Source organism: Nipponia nippon, unplaced genomic scaffold (assembly GCF_047370975.1).
Source record: "Nipponia nippon isolate SJK-2023a ecotype South Korea unplaced genomic scaffold, ASM4737097v1 scaffold_1, whole genome shotgun sequence".
Classification (NCBI taxonomy): Eukaryota; Metazoa; Chordata; class Aves; order Pelecaniformes; family Threskiornithidae; genus Nipponia; species Nipponia nippon.
The window spans coordinates 22,817,132-22,834,712 of NW_028262290.1; the positions used below are offsets into that span (position 1 = coordinate 22,817,132).

At 36.9% G+C, this 17,581-nt stretch overlaps 1 protein-coding gene across 3 annotated transcripts in view; it reads left to right on the forward strand.

The window, feature by feature from the left end:
- UBR5 (ubiquitin protein ligase E3 component n-recognin 5) overlaps positions 1 to 17,581 on the forward strand; it is a 95,473-nt gene that overhangs the window by 21,155 nt on the left and 56,737 nt on the right. For all 3 annotated transcript variants that reach the window (XM_087748372.1, XM_087748380.1, XM_087748389.1), the window contains exons 5-9: positions 354 to 473; positions 3,557 to 3,746; positions 5,692 to 5,851; positions 12,520 to 12,669; positions 14,668 to 14,879. In XM_087748372.1, the coding sequence (XP_087604498.1) occupies positions 354 to 473; positions 3,557 to 3,746; positions 5,692 to 5,851; positions 12,520 to 12,669; positions 14,668 to 14,879 (832 nt within the window). The remainder of the gene's footprint in view (positions 1 to 353; positions 474 to 3,556; positions 3,747 to 5,691; positions 5,852 to 12,519; positions 12,670 to 14,667; positions 14,880 to 17,581) is intronic.

Consider the following 17,581-nt stretch of genomic DNA (forward strand, 5'->3'; position numbering starts at 1 on the left):
TCAGGCTGAGGTTTATGGATAGAACACGTGGTGTTTACAATTTGTGCGTATAAGCTAACTGAAAACCTAGCGCAGTGGCTAATTCAAATCACTAATTAGCTTAATATGTATTTGCAACTGTGCTATTATGGATTGCCGATGTACATAAGATCTGTTAGGCATGCTTTCCACTTTCTTTTTCCAGTGTACCTCTTAATATACAGTTAGATTAGTTTGGAATATTCCCCAAGGGTGTTGCTTAAGCTGGTATGTTACCAGACTAAGTCCCTGAGAATTTAGACCTGGGATTCCAGGTTTTGTTCTTAACCCATTTGGGATTGTTTTGTGACTGATTTACCATCTTTTACTTTCAGTTCAAAGTTGAGCAGTGGCTCAGGGGCAGGAAGGACATCCAGGCCAGGCAGGACTAGTGACTCCCCATGGTTTCTGTCTGGTTCTGAAACTCTGGGCAGACTGGCAGGCAACACCCTTGGGTAAGTTTTGATAGGACTGAGGCTGCAATCTGTTTGTTCCATATTTGAGTATATGTGTATACACATATATAAATTGTATGCAGTATGTATAAGGGAACGTATAATTACAGCAGTTGTGTAGGTAGGGTATAATAAAAAAAACTTTATTGACTTGGTTAAAATAACAGATATGCAAGTGACCCTTCAGTACCTAGGATATGGAGCGTTCTTCATGTATGTGTGAAGAATAACTTGGTTTTGGCTGTGTTGTCTTTTTTTGAACACTTTTTAGTTCCTTGATTTTGAAAAGCCGTTTTTTAGAGGGACACTATCAATTTAGACCCTGATAGGCTAGCAGCATAAAGTAAAATGAGTGCATTTATGCGGGAAGAATCTTCATTATCTATGTTTGCAGACCTTTGTGTGCTCAGTTTTATTACGCCTTCCTCTCTCCTGCCCCAAGTAATGAGCAGTGTTTTGTTAGTTGCGGTCTTACACATAGTAATAGGAAGGGAACATTTGGAAAAGGTTGTCACTCAGAACCTTTAAAATTGTACTATATATTAAATGTACTATACAGATTCAGTTTTTTTATCATTAGCTTTAAAATTGATGGTGTCCCTTTATATAGCAATGTAAATTAATCTTCATTACATAGTCACAGTGAACTCTTCGTTATATGCTTTTGTAAGACATGTTGAACAGTGCTGCTTCCTAAGGTTACTAACCGTAGTAAGGAGAATTGCATTGACAAACTGTGGTTTCTGCATGTGAACGATTTGTTTAAGAGGGAGGAACAACAGCTTTTCCACGAAAGTGAATTTGTTGTTTATGTTAACAAATAAGCTAATTTCATCTGGAGTTTAGTTGCATGAAAGATAACCCACCCCCCAAACTTTTTGTGAAATCTTTGTGCATCTGAACCTAAAATCCATGTGTTAAACTTTAAAGGCAAACTGGTATTGTCATGTTTAAAAACTTACTGTGGAAAGTGTAAGACTTTTTTTTCCTTGTTATTTTTACCTGAGCATAACCAGTTAAAATTGTTTGAAGCTATGTGCTTAGGAGACCAACCCTGAAGAGTTCCTAATTTCTTCCCCTGCATGTTTCAGAACTAGGTAGTTGAAAGTCACCGAACTAGTTGAGTAGCAGTAGACACTATAACTGCTCTATTAAATGAAGGGAATACTTGACTTAAGATCAGATTAGATCACTGGATTTGGAAAATTGCTAGCATGCTGTTGGGCAGCAGAGAGATGTGGAAGACTAGTAGGTGAGCAGAAATGAGAAGAAAGATTTCCATTCTATATTGATATTTATTCTAGGTTTAGACAGCTTTAATAGGAATAGCTGTGTCTTTATGATTTTTTTTTCTCTATAACAGGACCAAGTTAGGACACACTTGGAATATTTGAATTATTATACGAATATAAATGGTTTTAACTGTTACATATCTTAGTCTGTGATTGATAGTTTATAACTTAAAGTAGAAAATGCATCTGTAATAAGTATTAAAATCTAATACGTAACCTTTTCTTTAAACCCACATCTTCCCTGATGAGAGTTGAATTGGGAATTGTTGTGTAGGAAGAATTTGACTTCCCCTCAGCCCCCTTCTTTTCCCTTCATCCCCCTTCCCACCTTTAGAAACGGATTAACTGGCTCGTTTTGTTTAAAATGTCACATTCTTCTTGGTTTGGGCTTGGTTTTGGTTTTTTTTTTCCATGTTCAGTAGTATCTTTTTTCTTAGAGCTCTCTTTCTAACTCACGAGACAAGACTTTTCCTAAAGCCATCATTGCATTGCTTTTTGTCTTGTCGTTGTCTGTGTGGTCGCTGTCTAGAATCCTGAAAAGGTAGATGTGTCTGTGACAGGGCCTCACCGTAGGCAGATACTTGAGTTATTCTGTGATTGCATGGTCTCGTCAGGAGGAGAAAAAAAAAGAACAACAAAAAAAGAGAAGGATGTTAGTCATCAACTTAAGCCATAAAATGTAAGACAAGCATTCTTACTTAATTAGCTTTTATAGCTACATGTGGTGTACTTTTAACGTGAATTTATTAGATACTGTTTCGGAGAACATACCTTTTTCTCTTATTTTAAATGTTTTTCTTTTTCATGAAAGGAGATTCAGGGTTCGGGTGGTTAAGAGCAGGAAAGTTCTGCTGATACTGATTATTAAATAGCAATAATACCATATCCAATATCCTTTAAGGTAGATTTGTACAACAAAGTTCAGTTAACCTTGAAGAACAAACTAGACTCTTGTAGCCTTTCATGACAACAGAGTATCTAGTCTTAGGTCCAGAACAGATTCAGTTGACACAGTTCTGTGGTGTTAAGATTAGTGGAAAGTTGTAATGATGGCAAGTTGTCTATTTCTACAAATCACTGCCTTTTTACTCCCTTGTTTTGATACTGACTCATGGAAATGAAAAAACTGTTCGGTCAGTTTAGGCACATTTTTGCAACGTATACCGTTGATGTTGATTTCTTCAATAGGAGTAGGTCCAGAGTAGACTCTCTCTTGAAAACCATCCATGAGGATCAGAGTACTATCTATTGTAAGATATGTTTTGCAGTAAATTACTTGATTTTTCTAGTGTAATCTTAAGCAATTTCTTCATGTAAATCAAGTCTCAGAAATTTTAGAAGACCCATCTAAGTATAGTGACCTTCTGTCAAACAGAGTCCACTGACTGTGAAGCTGCTGTATATGTGCTTTTATAGTAGGAAGTTAACAGCTGAGTGTTAGATGTTACGCTGCTGATACTGTTGCTTTTAGAAACTCTGGGAACTGGTGCATGTATTTATGTATGTATACATCCACATGACTATATGAATAGAGAAGAGTGCAACTTCCAGTTGGGAGTCCTGTTTTATATTTCTTCTGTGTAATTCAGAACTTTATCAATTGCCTGGTGCTCTTGTTCTTACTAGTTTTGAGAGATACTTTCATAGTGTTTGTCTATGAAGTCAATCTGCAGTATTTTTCAGAGACAGTCTACAAGTCATTAATAATGAAACTAAAGACTTACTTCTTGAAGTAGTCCCCAAAGTATGCTGGTATATTAAAAAAAAAAAATTATGATCTAAATCTTCTAGAAGTCGCTGGAGTTCAGGGGTTGGTGGAAGTGGAGGAGGATCTTCTGGTAGATCATCTGCTGGAGCTCGAGATTCTCGAAGGCAGACCAGAGTTATACGCACAGGACGCGATAGAGGATCTGGACTGCTGGGGAGTCAACCGCAACCAGTGATTCCAGCATCAGTCATTCCAGAGGAACTCATTTCACAGGTACGTGAGCTCGAAACTGCTTGTTGCCAAAAACCTGGAGAGCTGCTCATAGCATATGAACAGGAATGTGTTGTAATAGTGCATTTTCTCCAAGAGGTAACGACATATAATTGAGAAGATTGACTTTCTCTAGCTGAATTGCTTTTATTCTTAAATGTGTAGTGTGATTGATAGACTTTTTTTGGATTCTAGAATTTTTGTCTCCCAAGCTTCCACTAAGACAAGGTATGTGTTTAATCTAGATGAGGAATGTCATGCATTGTTCGTTTGCAGGTGGAAGAGGTAGTGAGAAAATAAAAAATTTGAGAATCGTATCAAGCACATAGCTAATAAAGTTAAGTTTCTTGGAGTATAAGGAAGGGGCGCAGGTTGGCTCTTTTTTTCCTTGTTTGATAAAAGGAGTGATCCATTTTAGATTTAAATGAAAGATACTAAACATATTTAATCTCTTTAAAACACTAATAATTTTTCTTCATGGACACCTCTAAGTTTTTATAAATGTAACTGATGAATGTTGGGTATAAATTGCTCTGTGTTTGCCTCTTAATGCACTAAAGCTTGAATAAGCTGAAGGACTTTGCATTGTGTGATTAAGTGGAGTTTGTAAAAAAACCACCATTTTTCTCCATGTTTGAAGAAAATAATACATTCAAAATATGTGACTAGTTAATGCATTTTAATTCTTAGTTCAAAACAAGTTGCTGGTCTACCTTTGGAATACAGATGTTAGTTGCTACACCAAAGATAATCTGTGTGCATGTTTTGAATGGCCTATAGCATGACTGGCACAAGATAGGAGCTAGCGGGGAAGGTATCTACAGACGCGCCAGTGACAGACTGGCTTCTAGTTCCTTTCTCTTTTGAATTCAAAACCCAGTAAAAGCTGGGAGCTTCTACCTTCACAGAGGCAAGATACTGGAGGTGTTTACTCCATAGTTAGCTCTGCTTTCAGGAGGTGGTTTGGGTAGATGACCTCCAGTGGTCTCTTTCAACTCTGGGGTGGTGGGTTTTTTTTGACTTCATTGTTCACCTCCAGGTTTTTTTGAGAGTGTTTACTGACATCCTCAGTACCTTACATGAAATAGAAAAACAGACTAATACCCCATGGTCCAGACAGTTGCATTATGTATGGTTCGTTGGTTAAGGTGTAACTTTGCTTCCCTTGCTGTGATCTTTTGGGGTTTTTTTTGGTTGGTTGGTTTTTTTGGTTTGTTTTTTTTTAAATAGCATACTTTATCTACCTTTAAAACAGAAGGTGTCTAAACCATTTTTGGGGTAACTCTAAAGCAGTCTATCTGGAAAAACAAAATGCTGTGCATCCTAGGGTTAGTGGAATAGACCAGAATGCTTCTGGTTTTCATAAATTCATTGCATCTGTTTAACATTTGGAAGGTTTTTTCCTGCATTTACACTTTGCTAATAAAAATCTAAATGGTGCAGAAACTGCTGAAGATAAGCCTTTAGAAACAGAAAGATGAGAAATACAGAGGAAGTAAGGTGGTTACATATTGAAGGGCAGTGGAAAGAGAAACCAGTGTCAAAAAGACAGGGGTTCTGGTGTAGTTTTGGAAGAACAGTTGATTGCAAAACTCTGTTGATGGACATAGTAAGTTTAAACATTTTTATAGAAACATATAGAACATTCTCAAAAACAGATTTTGCTTATCCTTTAACTACAGCATTAAGCATTCCAAGAAGTGGATTCTAAGATTCCATTGTGAAATTCAGCACCAAAGTTGGAATTCAGTGGCCTAATTTGAACTGAGAGAAGGTTGACTATCTAGTACAAGATACTGTGAAAAATCTATGTGAGCCTTTGTCTGTATGTACTGTGATTGACTTTTGGGTTTTATTAGAATTCTTTTAGAATTAAGCATTCTTTTCTTATGAATGGTGGTTGGTGAGCTGAGAATGACCAGTAACCAATTGTACTCTGCTCTTACAGGCACAAGTTGTTTTACAAGGAAAGTCCAGAAGTATTATTATTCGGGAACTCCAGCGAACAAATCTTGATGTAAACCTTGCTGTAAATAATTTGTTGAGTCGTGATGATGAAGATGGAGATGATGGGGATGACACAGCAAGTGAATCATATCTTCCTGGAGGTTTGTATCCTGCAGCTTTTGATAAGAAAATGCCAATGTGTTCCCATTTTTCTGTATTGAAGCACTGGTGGTGTGCTCAGTGCTGTGCAAGGTATGCAGCGAAGACAGTTCTTGCTTATAGGAGCAAAGGCTAAAGACGCGCAAAACAAAAGACACGCTGGGATGCCTTGAGAGATTAGGTTAGGCATTGAAGAATAACTGTTGACCCTGTTTGTGGGTGGCATGGAAGTTACTTTTTTTTTTTTTTTTTAGGATCCCAGGCTTTGTAACATCAGCATTACTTACATCTGTATTTTGCTGCTCAACGAGATGCTGAGACTGCTCTGTGGCTTGCTCATAAAAGCTAATTCTAAAACCTTCTAGTGACTTGCATGCTTTTTACTACTAACATATATTCTTAAGATACAGCACTTTTTAAAGCAAAAATTATACAGCTTTTTTTTTTAATCAAAATGCTTCAAGCGAGGGCAAAACAGCTTATGGTTTTTACAGTTAGATTGAAAGTTTATTCTTCATCTCAGGTTCCCCTCATAAATGCTGTAGTATTCTTGCTATACTGGTAAAATGCTGTAATTGAAGTCCAGCTATTTTTTAAATATTGTCTGTCCCATACAATTGCTTTTTATAAAAGACTTTGAGTCTTCTTTTGCATTGGCTAAATAATTTAGGTAATCTTTTCTTGCTGAGTAAACATATTTGAAAACATAGCAGCCAAATCTAATGTTTGTGTTAGGTGCACTGCATGATAAGAACACATCTGAACTCTGACTACATATTAGCTTTTCTTTCTGTGTGTCAAAATGACGTTTTGGTATTTTTCTAATAAATGGTTTTTTTTCTGCTCATCTGGTTCACCAGGAAGGTTCATGGGCTTCTTCCATCTTTATCTTGTCAATCATGTGATTAGACAAAGGCTTTTTTTGTTCTGCAGCAAGTGCTTTGTATTTCATTTTGCCTCTTCTAGTTTTAGTTGCACCTGTCAAGCTTCTTTATTTTGCTGTAGAGTCAAGAATCCTCTGGTGAAAGGGGTGAAAAATCTTTAATTTGAGTCTTCTTTTTTAGTGATCAGCTTAATAGCGTTAGATGCATTGGAGGAAGTAAATTCTCCTAACTCTTTCCAGGTATTCAAAGCAGGAGTTCTTACTCTAAGCATACCTGCATGCATTCCTGCAGAACTGGCCTTCAGAAGATAAATCACTGTTAGCAATCATTTAGAGTAAAAATTCCTTTTAACCACACTAGCCAGCTTTCTGTAGCATGAACTATACTCTTAATATCTCTTGAGATCATAAGGATCAGTTAATAGGGACCATCTGACAACCTGTGACTGGTAACTTTTATTTGAAGGTGCCTGCGCTGCAGTCTGTGAGTCTTTTGTATTTGAGATAGGTTAAAGTAGTATACAGAGTTTCACTGTCCTCGCTAGCTGTTCAGAAAACAATTTTATCCTTGGCTTAATGTTTGAAGCTCCTCCCCTGTTTAGACTAATGTTTCCTACAAGGGATTGCAACCTCCTAATATTAGTAGTTTTTTCCTTTTTGTTTTACCCCACAGAGAAACTGGGCTAACTCTTCCCCAGTTCTTGTGGGAAAAGACGTGGAAATGACAGCTGAAATGAGACTTAATATGTCTTAATTTCAGTCTTCAAAGATGTACTTCGCAATTTGTAGAACATGCTATGTCTTCTCTGTCTTAAGTTATGTCAGTTTTGTGGGCAAAAGTAAGTTTGTTGCACAGAAATGAATTAATTTGACATCTGAATGTGATCAAAACAGTAGGAAAACTCTAACTGAACAGTAGTCAGTGCTGTCATGACTCTACTGTTGGTACATTAAGTAGTACAAATTACCAGTCCTCGCATGTGTCACATAACCATGCAGGCTGGTTTTCAGGAAAACCTGATGGCCAGAGAAACTTGCCTATAGGTCTCTGGAAAAATACTAACATTCTGTCCTTCAGAACTATGTAGAACCTTTTCTTAAGTCTTTTGCTCTAGAAACTTTGCACTCTTCTTGCTTTCACTTGTCATCTCGCCTGTGGATGCTCTTTTGCAACTATAACATCAGAGTTCATAAAAGAAAACTGTAGATAACGGATAAATGCTATATGCATTCAATCCTTAGTCAGGTTTTTCTAAATGATTCTGAAAGATAGATGAAGAACTTCCCCCCCTTTTTTTTTTCTTTTTTAAAATTATGTCAAATTATGCTTTAAAGCTTTTTGATTTTGTTCCTTCCAAGCACAAAAAAAGCAAATGACAAGACTGCTTTTGCCTCAGGACTTTCGAGGCTCTTGCATTTTGATTAAAAGCATATGCTAATTTTTGCTTTCTCCCTTCTGCATGTCTGGTGCTTTGTGACCCTTAAATTTAGGGTTACTCCTCTAAGCCTTCCAAGACAGAGAAGCTTTTTTTAAAACACTAAGAGTAATTTACACAAAATTCTAGTTTAATACATCATAATTTCATTAATATATCAGTTGTGATAATTCCAGTTAGTATTGTAAAGGTTCTGCATCTGAATTTTTTTAAGGTAACAAAAAACATGTCTCGGTGCTTCCTGAATTCTTCAAAATGTCTTAAGTGAAGAGCAGAACTTTACTTTTCTGCACAGACTGCCTTCAATAAGTGTCTCTTAGATATTTATTTTTGGACTCTTATGTACTTTGATTTTGACTTCCCTAATGTAGTCCTGTTTCTTTTGTTTTATGATAGTTAGCAGAGAGGAATGTGGGTTCATTTGATACATAGTAAGTACATAAAGAAAATAATCAGGGTAAAAACTACATAGATCTACATAATCTAGCCTAGAAAAGACTCGAAGGTCTCTAGATTAATTTTCCAGCTCATATCAAGTTGTATTAGAGGCTGCTTCTGGGCTTTATATTCTGTTAATCTTCTGTATAGAGACTCTGTAGAAATTAAAATATTTTGTTGTTTGTATAGTTCAGATGTGTGCATGTCTGCTCGGTAACGTCTGCATGATATAGTGGGTTCTTGCTAGTGGGGCTTGTGAAACATAGGTTTGGCAACATCCAGACTACTTTGGATTTTGGAATTGAGAAGAGCTTGTTTAAAAGTCCATTTTAGGAGAGGAGAGAGACAAGGTGGTATTGCAGCAGTACTTACTGTATTGGCTTGCAGCGAGGGGAGGTGGGAACGGGAGCATAGCGTAGGATCAGTTCAGTGGCTTGCCTTTGGGGAAAACAATTAGGTGTGTGTTTTTCCTGTGGTTTTGTTGGTGTGGTTTGGTTTTCCCTTTTTTTTTTTTTTCTTCTTTTTTTTTTTCTTTTTTTTTTCTTTTTTTTCTTTTCCCAAGATGAACTTCAAGTTGGGTGATGTTTTGAATAAATATATCTTATCAAGAAATGAGTTCTGGAGTTCTGTTTGAGTCTGGTTTCCTAGGAAACCAAAATACATATTTCCCTCCACTGTCACAGTTTTGCCAATTTAATCCAAACTTGAAAGAGGAGGAGATACTGAAGACATTGAATTCTTGAGTATTTCATAAAAATATGCAGCTGAGAAGAGAGGAGAGAACTTATGATTGCCCCCTTAAGAGAAAAGGTTTAATGCAAGCTCAACTTGAGATCAGAATCGATCTAAGCAATGCCTTCAGTTAGTGAATCCAGTGATAATGCTACGCATGGAGCTATTGAATATAAAACTTTTCTCAGTACTTGAATTGCTGCTTATGTCCATACTGAAACTTGGGTTTTTTTATTGGTAGGGGTTTTGGTTTTCTTTCCTCTGCATTAGATATCCTTTTCCTTCCAATTTTCAATGGTATTTCCTAGTAAATTATAGGTACTTTCTTACCTCAGTAGGTTGATCGGAATTATCACATCTAAATGCCAAGGGTGCGGTCTCATTCTGGTGTAACATGGCACGAGAGATGAATGATATCATCCCATGGGGTTTTTCTGAAGAGCAGGAAAATAAAGTCATAGAGAATGTGTTTTTTTTTTTTTTTTTCCCCCTGGATTCTTAAACTGGATGTAGTCTTGCAGTATCTGTGTTTTCCCAGCACTAAAAACATTCCAGTGGTGTTTGAGGGGGAGTGGATTTGGCTCCTATCCCTACTGGTTTTAGCACCTTTGTTTGCTGATATAGAAAAAGGAAGAAGGGGGATCTCTTGGAGAACTATTGAAAGAAAATTAAAATCTGATTTGAAGCTGAAATAAGAGGGTAAGAAAAGGGTTCATTTCCTCACTCGTCTTAATGCACATTTAGCCAAAAACCACATAGTTTTGGTTCTTAAGTCTGATGGCTTGAATTTTTACTTTCCTTTTTGGAAGCACAGCTAAACTCAAGATGCCTAACATGGTGGAGGGGGGGTGGGTGGGCATGTGTGTGTGTTGCAAGTTAGCGTGTATTTTCTGTCAAGAGGATTTCTGGCTTAACTGACCTTGAAAAAAACATATTGTCCATTTTGAATGAGGCTGGAGAGTTCTTTTCTGTACTGGCCAATCCTGTTCCTAAAAAGAGATCAAAATTTTTTGCAATTTTTGGCTGGATATTGACCAAAAAAAAAAAAAAGAGAATGAGTTGCTAGAGTGTAGAGAGGTTGGAGCTTACCTAGGAAGAGATGGTTGTGGTGGGTTTGGGAGGAGGGAAGAGGAGCAGTGTGTGACTATTGGGAGGTACAGCAGTCTCAGCTGTGTTTCCAGCTCTTGAAGTCTGGTACTTACAAGCTGATGCTCTTAAGGTGAGGTATACTGCTGCTTTATCATTGTGGAAAGCCAGTGGAAAATAGATAAAGTAGCAGGCAGGATAAGGCCACTCGGAAGGATCTGAAGTGTTCTAGTAAGACAGAGCCTGTTTGCCGAATCTGAATTTTTTTACTAGGATTTCCAAGCAGTCTGTCAAGGATGACTTCCTAAAACATACTGCATGGACCATTGAGTCCCAAATGGTGTGCTTTTAGAAGCACAGACTACACTTGAGTGGATTACTTATTTAATGCAAACAGCATCCATGCAGGTCTTGCGTGCTTTGAAAGCCACAGCGCTCACTAGTTACAACGCAGTTTTTCTGGGGACAGCTGGTTGTAGTTGGTATGTGTTACGTGTACTGGAGAAGAGAGTTTGGAATTCAAGGATGAATATTCTGATGTACAGGGATGTGAAAGTCTCTAACGCTTGCAATTATCCATAAGTGGAACAGTTAAGTGAATTAATACTGGCTCTAAGTGTGGACTTCTGGTTCCTTTTCAGTTTTTGAATACCCTCTCCTTTGTGTCCCCCCACCCTTCATTCCAGACGCGGAGAAGTTACTACTGTTAAGAATGCTTTTATTTAATTTCAAACCTTGATTTCTAGCCGCTATTTTGTTTTATGCTTACGATGAGGTTGAGGCTGAGAACTGGATGTGTTGAAATGATAGGTGCTCCTTCCGTGTTCCCTGAAGGGACTCTGTGTACAGCCTCATGCTAGCTTCACGAGTGGTTTAAGCAGATGAGGTTGTCTTGCTGCCAGAAGGAGCTATCCTGCCATTCCCTTGTGTGGTGGTGCATGGGTTAGCTGAAACCTAATTTGGGGAGCCTGATTTTTTTAGTCAGATTTGCTTGAAAGTTTGGGAAGGGGCAGAACTGTCTCCTCTGGCAGCCGTAGGGTCAGGTCAGCTTTGCTGCATGTGGTGAGGCACCGCCTTTGAGGCTCTGACTACCCAGTTAAGTCACTCTGAAGATTGCTTCCCACCTTACTTCTATACCCTATGAAGTATTGTTTCAAGCCAGGTAAATGCGCTAGTTGTAGATTGAGAAATCCCACCTTGCCCCAAGGATGAAGGAGGGAAGTAGGGCTGTCCTTCCTGTAGCAGCAAGATGGTAGTCAGGTTTAGTTGTCTTGTCAGTCCATATTGCTGGACTTCAATAAATTACATGAATTTTCAGTAGCCTCTTTTGTGTGTGGACAGTAGCTATAGTTTAGTAGATGGAAGGAAATTGTTTTATACTTTAATGATGATCAGTACTTCAAGTTTTGTAACAGAAGCTCGGGCAGTCACAGTATTTAAGTTCATCTTTTTTTTTTTTTTTTAACTGCATGGTATTAAAAAATGGTGCTTTTTCTAGATAACTGTTGTTGTTCTTAATCTAGCTACCATTTAAAGCTTTGTACGGAGAGCTGCAAGCTACTAGCCTGTGAATTAAACAAGAACAGCATTCTCTGAAAGAAACGTTCCATGGAGGAACGTACAGTCTTTGACATCAAAGACGTGGCTTTGTGAAGGCCAGCTTTCACCGTCGATTCTGTCCTCCCTTAATTCTAGGTCATCTTTGGAGTTCTGCGTTACGTGCATGAGTGTGTGTGCACATGTATGTATATGTATCTATCTTATCCTAGTGCTTTGTTCTACCAAGTGACAGGCTAAAGTTTGAATTTCTGGGTTACAGAAAAATGTGTTTTGGGCAAGTCCTGTTTGGGAAATGTGGTTAGATAAGGACAGAGCAGTTCTTGTAGGGAAACTGGTTTTGTTCACTAGTCCACCAAGCTTGATTGTAAATGTGGTTGCATAGGAGGCACATGAGTTTGCACTGGTGAATCTGAAGAGCAGAAATTCAATTAATAGGTAGGATTTTTTTGTTTTGATATTTGTTTAGTTGATGGTCTCTCTAGCTGATGTTTTAAGTAGCTGATTATTCACTTAAGACCCTTGTCTCCTCTTATAGAGGATCTTATGTCTCTTCTGGATGCTGACATACATTCTGCTCACCCAAGTGTCATTATTGATGCTGATGCTATGTTTTCAGAAGATATTAGTTACTTTGGTTATCCATCCTTTCGGCGCTCATCACTTTCCAGGCTAGGCTCATCCAGAGGTAATTTTGCACCTTTTTTCTTTGTAATAAGTAGTTTGCTGTGGAAAAAGCTAGTGATAGTACACACTGGTGGTTTAGATTCTGATTTAATGCGAAAGTAGACTGTGATATGTTGTCAAATATAGAGTAGTCAAATAGACTGTTACTCATTATCAAAATTATTAATGAATTCTGAGTATTAGAAGGTAAGTTCTGCAAGAACCTTGATAGTCATGTATTTTAAATCTAATTTTTGATCATTGGTGTTGCAAGGTGTTATAAAATTTTTGCACGTTAATTTTATTTTAAACTGTAGTGTAAGTAGCTACTAATACATAGATTGCATTACAAATATTTAATTTGGCTCAAAAATGAGTAACAATTGATGACATGCAGCATTCTTAATATTTCCTTTTTTTTTTTTTTTTTTTCCCCCTTTTTCTTTTTCTTTCTTTTGGGTTGCTCTTTGTTCACTGTTCTTCACATTTCCTTAATTGTTCCATGACAGAAGTTACCTTTATGGAATGAGGAACTGTAGATACTAAGGAGGGAGAAAAACCCTAAATTTTACTTTTTGGAAGCATTTTTATGGCTGGATAAGGAGAAATATTGGCAGCTGATTAAAAAAACAAACAAACAACTCCTTGAGCAGTGTTAAGGCATTTTACTATTTTTTTTTAAAGCATAATACACTTAAAAGATTTATAACAGACCATGCAGCAATTTCCTATCTTTTTGAAGCTGTTGCGCAAATGCCTAGAGTATTTCCAAACTGTTAATCCAACCTCTGCTGTGATTGTTTGTTTAGTACAGTTTTGTTGCCTTTCATGAACATGTTTTAGTATATTAATTGCTGAACACGTAAGTTCTTGTCACGAAATTGTTAGTCAGGGGTCAGTGTGATGTTTGCTAGAAAATAAGTACAGTACTTTATGACGTATATCTGTAAGACAAGCTGTCGTGTTTGGCTTATGTAAAAACTTTCCCATTTGTCTAATACAGCAAAAGACCCAAGACATAGCGTAATTTGTTGAAACTATGATATAATAATGTGGTCATCTCATACATGTAATTCCAGTTGATTTTTGTGAGCATAAGTGAAGTACTTAATAGGTTAAATGCATTATGTGCATGTACAAATATTCAGCATCTGACATAACTCCTTCTAAATTCCTCCTTTTTTTTCCTTTCCTAAGGTTATTCTATATAAGACGTTACCACGAATTTTATAATCCTTATTTTCCATGCATAGTTGACTCTTGGAAAGTTAGTTTGATTACCTGATTTAAAAAATTTATCTGCATGAGCGAACTGCAGAGTACTGGCTTTAGACAGTTTGTAGGCCAATTGGAGGGGAAGCATTTTGGTAAGGAACATTTTCCTACAAGGATCCTTTTTAAAACTTGTCTGACTCTTGAAAAGTTTTCATTTGATCTGCTCAAAGCAGATACACTTTAATTTATGAAATCCAGTCCTATGGAATATTGCTTTAAACAAAAGGGGTTGGATTATCAAACATGTATACAAGAGCTTTTTTTTAATGCTTGCTTTCTTTAACCTTTTCAAATTACTGGTTTTTTTGGGGAAAGTTGTTATGAAACTCTCTAATAAATACTCTTTTTTGGTTTGCATAAAGATATCTAACAGACTATATAGACTTAGATCTTTTTTGTTGCTGTTGTTACTACACTGATAAAACAAAAACTGCATATTGTACTATAAAACTTTAAATTGCAATGTTAAATGTATTTGGCCTCTTATGATGTAAGTGAAAATGCTTTAGCATTTTTTTTTTATAGTGCACAAATCTGTAAGACTTCTTTATTTCTAGTTTATTTTTATGTTTAGTAATTCTAAAGTACATATGCTTGAAAGGGTTAATATATTGAATGTTGCATGTCAGGACTTTATTTTTTAATCTGTGTGAGTAGATTTAACTGCTGTTAGTTGCATCCTGAAGGGTCTTTACTAGAGAGTGGCTTACTTTTATCCCACTGGTGTGACCCAATTGCATACCAGTTCTCCTTCTTCCCTTAGAGAGAGACTCTGAGCTGTTGCGTGAACGTGAGTCCGTTTTACGTTTGCGTGAACGAAGGTGGCTTGATGGAGCCTCATTTGATAATGAAAGAGGCTCTACAAGTAAGGAAGGGGAACCAAACCTGGACAAGAAGAATACACCTGTTCAAAGTCCTGTTTCTTTAGGAGAAGACTTGCAGTGGTGGCCAGATAAGGTATTGAAACTTTTTTACTAATTTATTTGCATGCTGTGCAATAGATCTGTTTATTTTTCCCAAGTAAATACTCTGTGTTTCCTTTTTGAATATCACATCTCAGTTTATGTGAGAGAATGTAATAAAGCATATTCGTTATTGTGCATTTAGGAAAATTATAAATAACTAGTTACAACCTTATAGCTGCGCTTCTGTTATTACTGTTTTAATTTTCTTCTCCATGTGTTTTGAAGGCACTACTGTAGATCATGAGGTTTCAGTTTTTTCTTTTTTTACTTAGGTGCTCAAAGCATTTAATAGGCAATAGGAAACTCATGAAACAGTTTAAACTATCCTTCATCAAGGAAAGTTGTTTTTGGGTTTTTTTTTGTTTTGTTTTGTTTTTTTTATTAGCATTATTATTCCCAGAGATACTTTCAGTTTGAGTGGATTGGGCCTTTAAGCAACAACGGTGAAAGTTGACAGTTATTTGCAGTTGTGTTTTGAGTTGACCAATAACTTAAATGAGTACTGGCTGCTCCTTCAGAATCCCTTTGGCTTTGATTAGCTGGTTTTCTTTGTAACCCTAATTCTGTTTTCAAGGCAAGAAGTCATTCCCACATGAGATATAAGAATAATAGGAACACCAGCTATATGTTGCTAACTGAGTATCTGTAGTCATTTTCTTCATGAATTACCTAGATGCTTGGGGAAATGACTTTAAAAAACAAACAAAGCAAACCCAAACCAACCAAATGAACCAGAAAACTTCCCAGGAAGGGAAGTGATAATCTATGTTTATTAGACCAAATTTTATGGACTTGGGGTGTCTTTCTAGCGTTCCCATTTCTGTCTGTCCGCAGTATCTGTGAGGTTGCTATTTCGATATGTCACGCTTTCTTTTTCTATGTCTCTGTTTTTTCCTTTCAGGCTAAATATAGATAGAGAGCTTGAAGAGGGAGGTGAATTTAGAGGCTTATTTCTGCTTACAGCAGCTCACCCTTAGCTGCTCTCATCTTCATTTGGGCATTCAAACTGAAAAATGAAGATCCCTAAAAGAATGTTTGTCTAATAGTTGCTCTCCCAACCAGACTTTTTATGTCTAAAGTGTGATTTTATTTTTTTCAGCCAGTAATGCTGAACTTCTGTGTCAGTGAAAATTGGCAGCTTTTGTCCCCCTTGCTTTGTCATAATGGTAGAATGAGAGAGTCATGTGGCTTGTAGAGAGAGATTTCAGGAGCTTTACCATCAAAGAATAAATGTAATTTAGTTTTGGAATACTAACTTATCTTTTTTTATTTCCACTGCTGTGTTTTGGTAACATTATTGTGGCTGTTATTACTGTTGTGGTTTTTGTTTTGTTCTGTGGGTTTTTGTGGTTGTTGGGGTTTTTTTGTTTGTTTGTTTGTTTTTTACTGCTTCAGGAATGTTTTTCCTGTTAACCCCATTCTTCTCTCTGGCCCTGAAACTTGGTTACTAAATTAGGGTAGTTGTTTTCTTTTCCTGGGTGGGTTTTTTGTTATTTACAAATTCAGCAGGTCCTGCCCTAGGACAATTACTGCAGTCTTTTATTGGGCACCTTTTATGGAATTAACTTGCTGTGATATCTAATTGCATGCTTGTTCAATTTAAATATACTGAACTTCTTCCAAGATACCTGTTTGTATATGCACTCATATAAACCCTAGCTTACAGGTAAATGAAGGTGTCTTACTAGAAAGGCCTTTCATCTTTATCCCAAAGTAGTTAAACTTTTCATCCTGTCCTTCAGCTGAACATTTATAAGAAATTGTTCTGCATCTTTCTTGCTATAGCCCCACTCTGAAGTTTTATTGGTGGTATTTCCCAACAGAAATGCTTCAAGGTGAATCCTGAGGGAGATGATTTAGCTCAGAGGCCAGTTCAGATGTTTCTTCCATTTTGAAAATTGGAAAGGAGATCTTGAAATGTTAGTGGAAAAGACAGTAAGCTAGGGGAGAGATTTAAGTATGTGAGAAAGCGCTACAAAATAACCAATCTTTTTTGCAAATATCTTTCATTTTTCATTATTATGACATTTAGCATTTGAGACAGAACTGTAGTAGTCCATGATGAGGATGGTTAACTTGCATTTATGGGAGTAAAGTACCAACCTGAGAGGAATGGTTGAAACTTTCGGAAAGCCGATAGTGTTCCCAAGTGCATCAGTTTCACCCACAGTCTGAGACTAGTGATGTTGAGACATGTTGCATAGGTACCAAGTTTTCTCCACCAAATAAATGAAATTAACTGCTCAAGAATTCAAGTGAATGAATTAATTCTTCTGATAGTTCAGATCTTGTTGGACTGTAGTACTATTAGTCTGCACTGCCACGTATCAACGTTGTGCCATGTGTATCACAGCCACTCTATAGTATGGCAAATATGGCCATTTTTTTCCTGCTAGACTGTAGTTAGGTGCAAGCTAAGCCTTTAGTTCGAGAAGGTATATTCTGCTTAGCTATTGAGATACTAAGATTTTGTCAGCAACCTGCATCATCTTCAAGTATGTAATTTCTCTGGTCTGAAGTCAGAATTTATAGTTGAACACGTAAGATTCCGGTTACAGCAGCAGAGCTGTCATGTCATTCATGCATCTTTGTGCTGTTAGTCTTTTGAATGGCATCATGGAGGTATACGTAGTGTTTGTCCTGCAGCACTTAGATCACAACTGCTAACATTTTGATGGAAGGGAGAGAAAAATT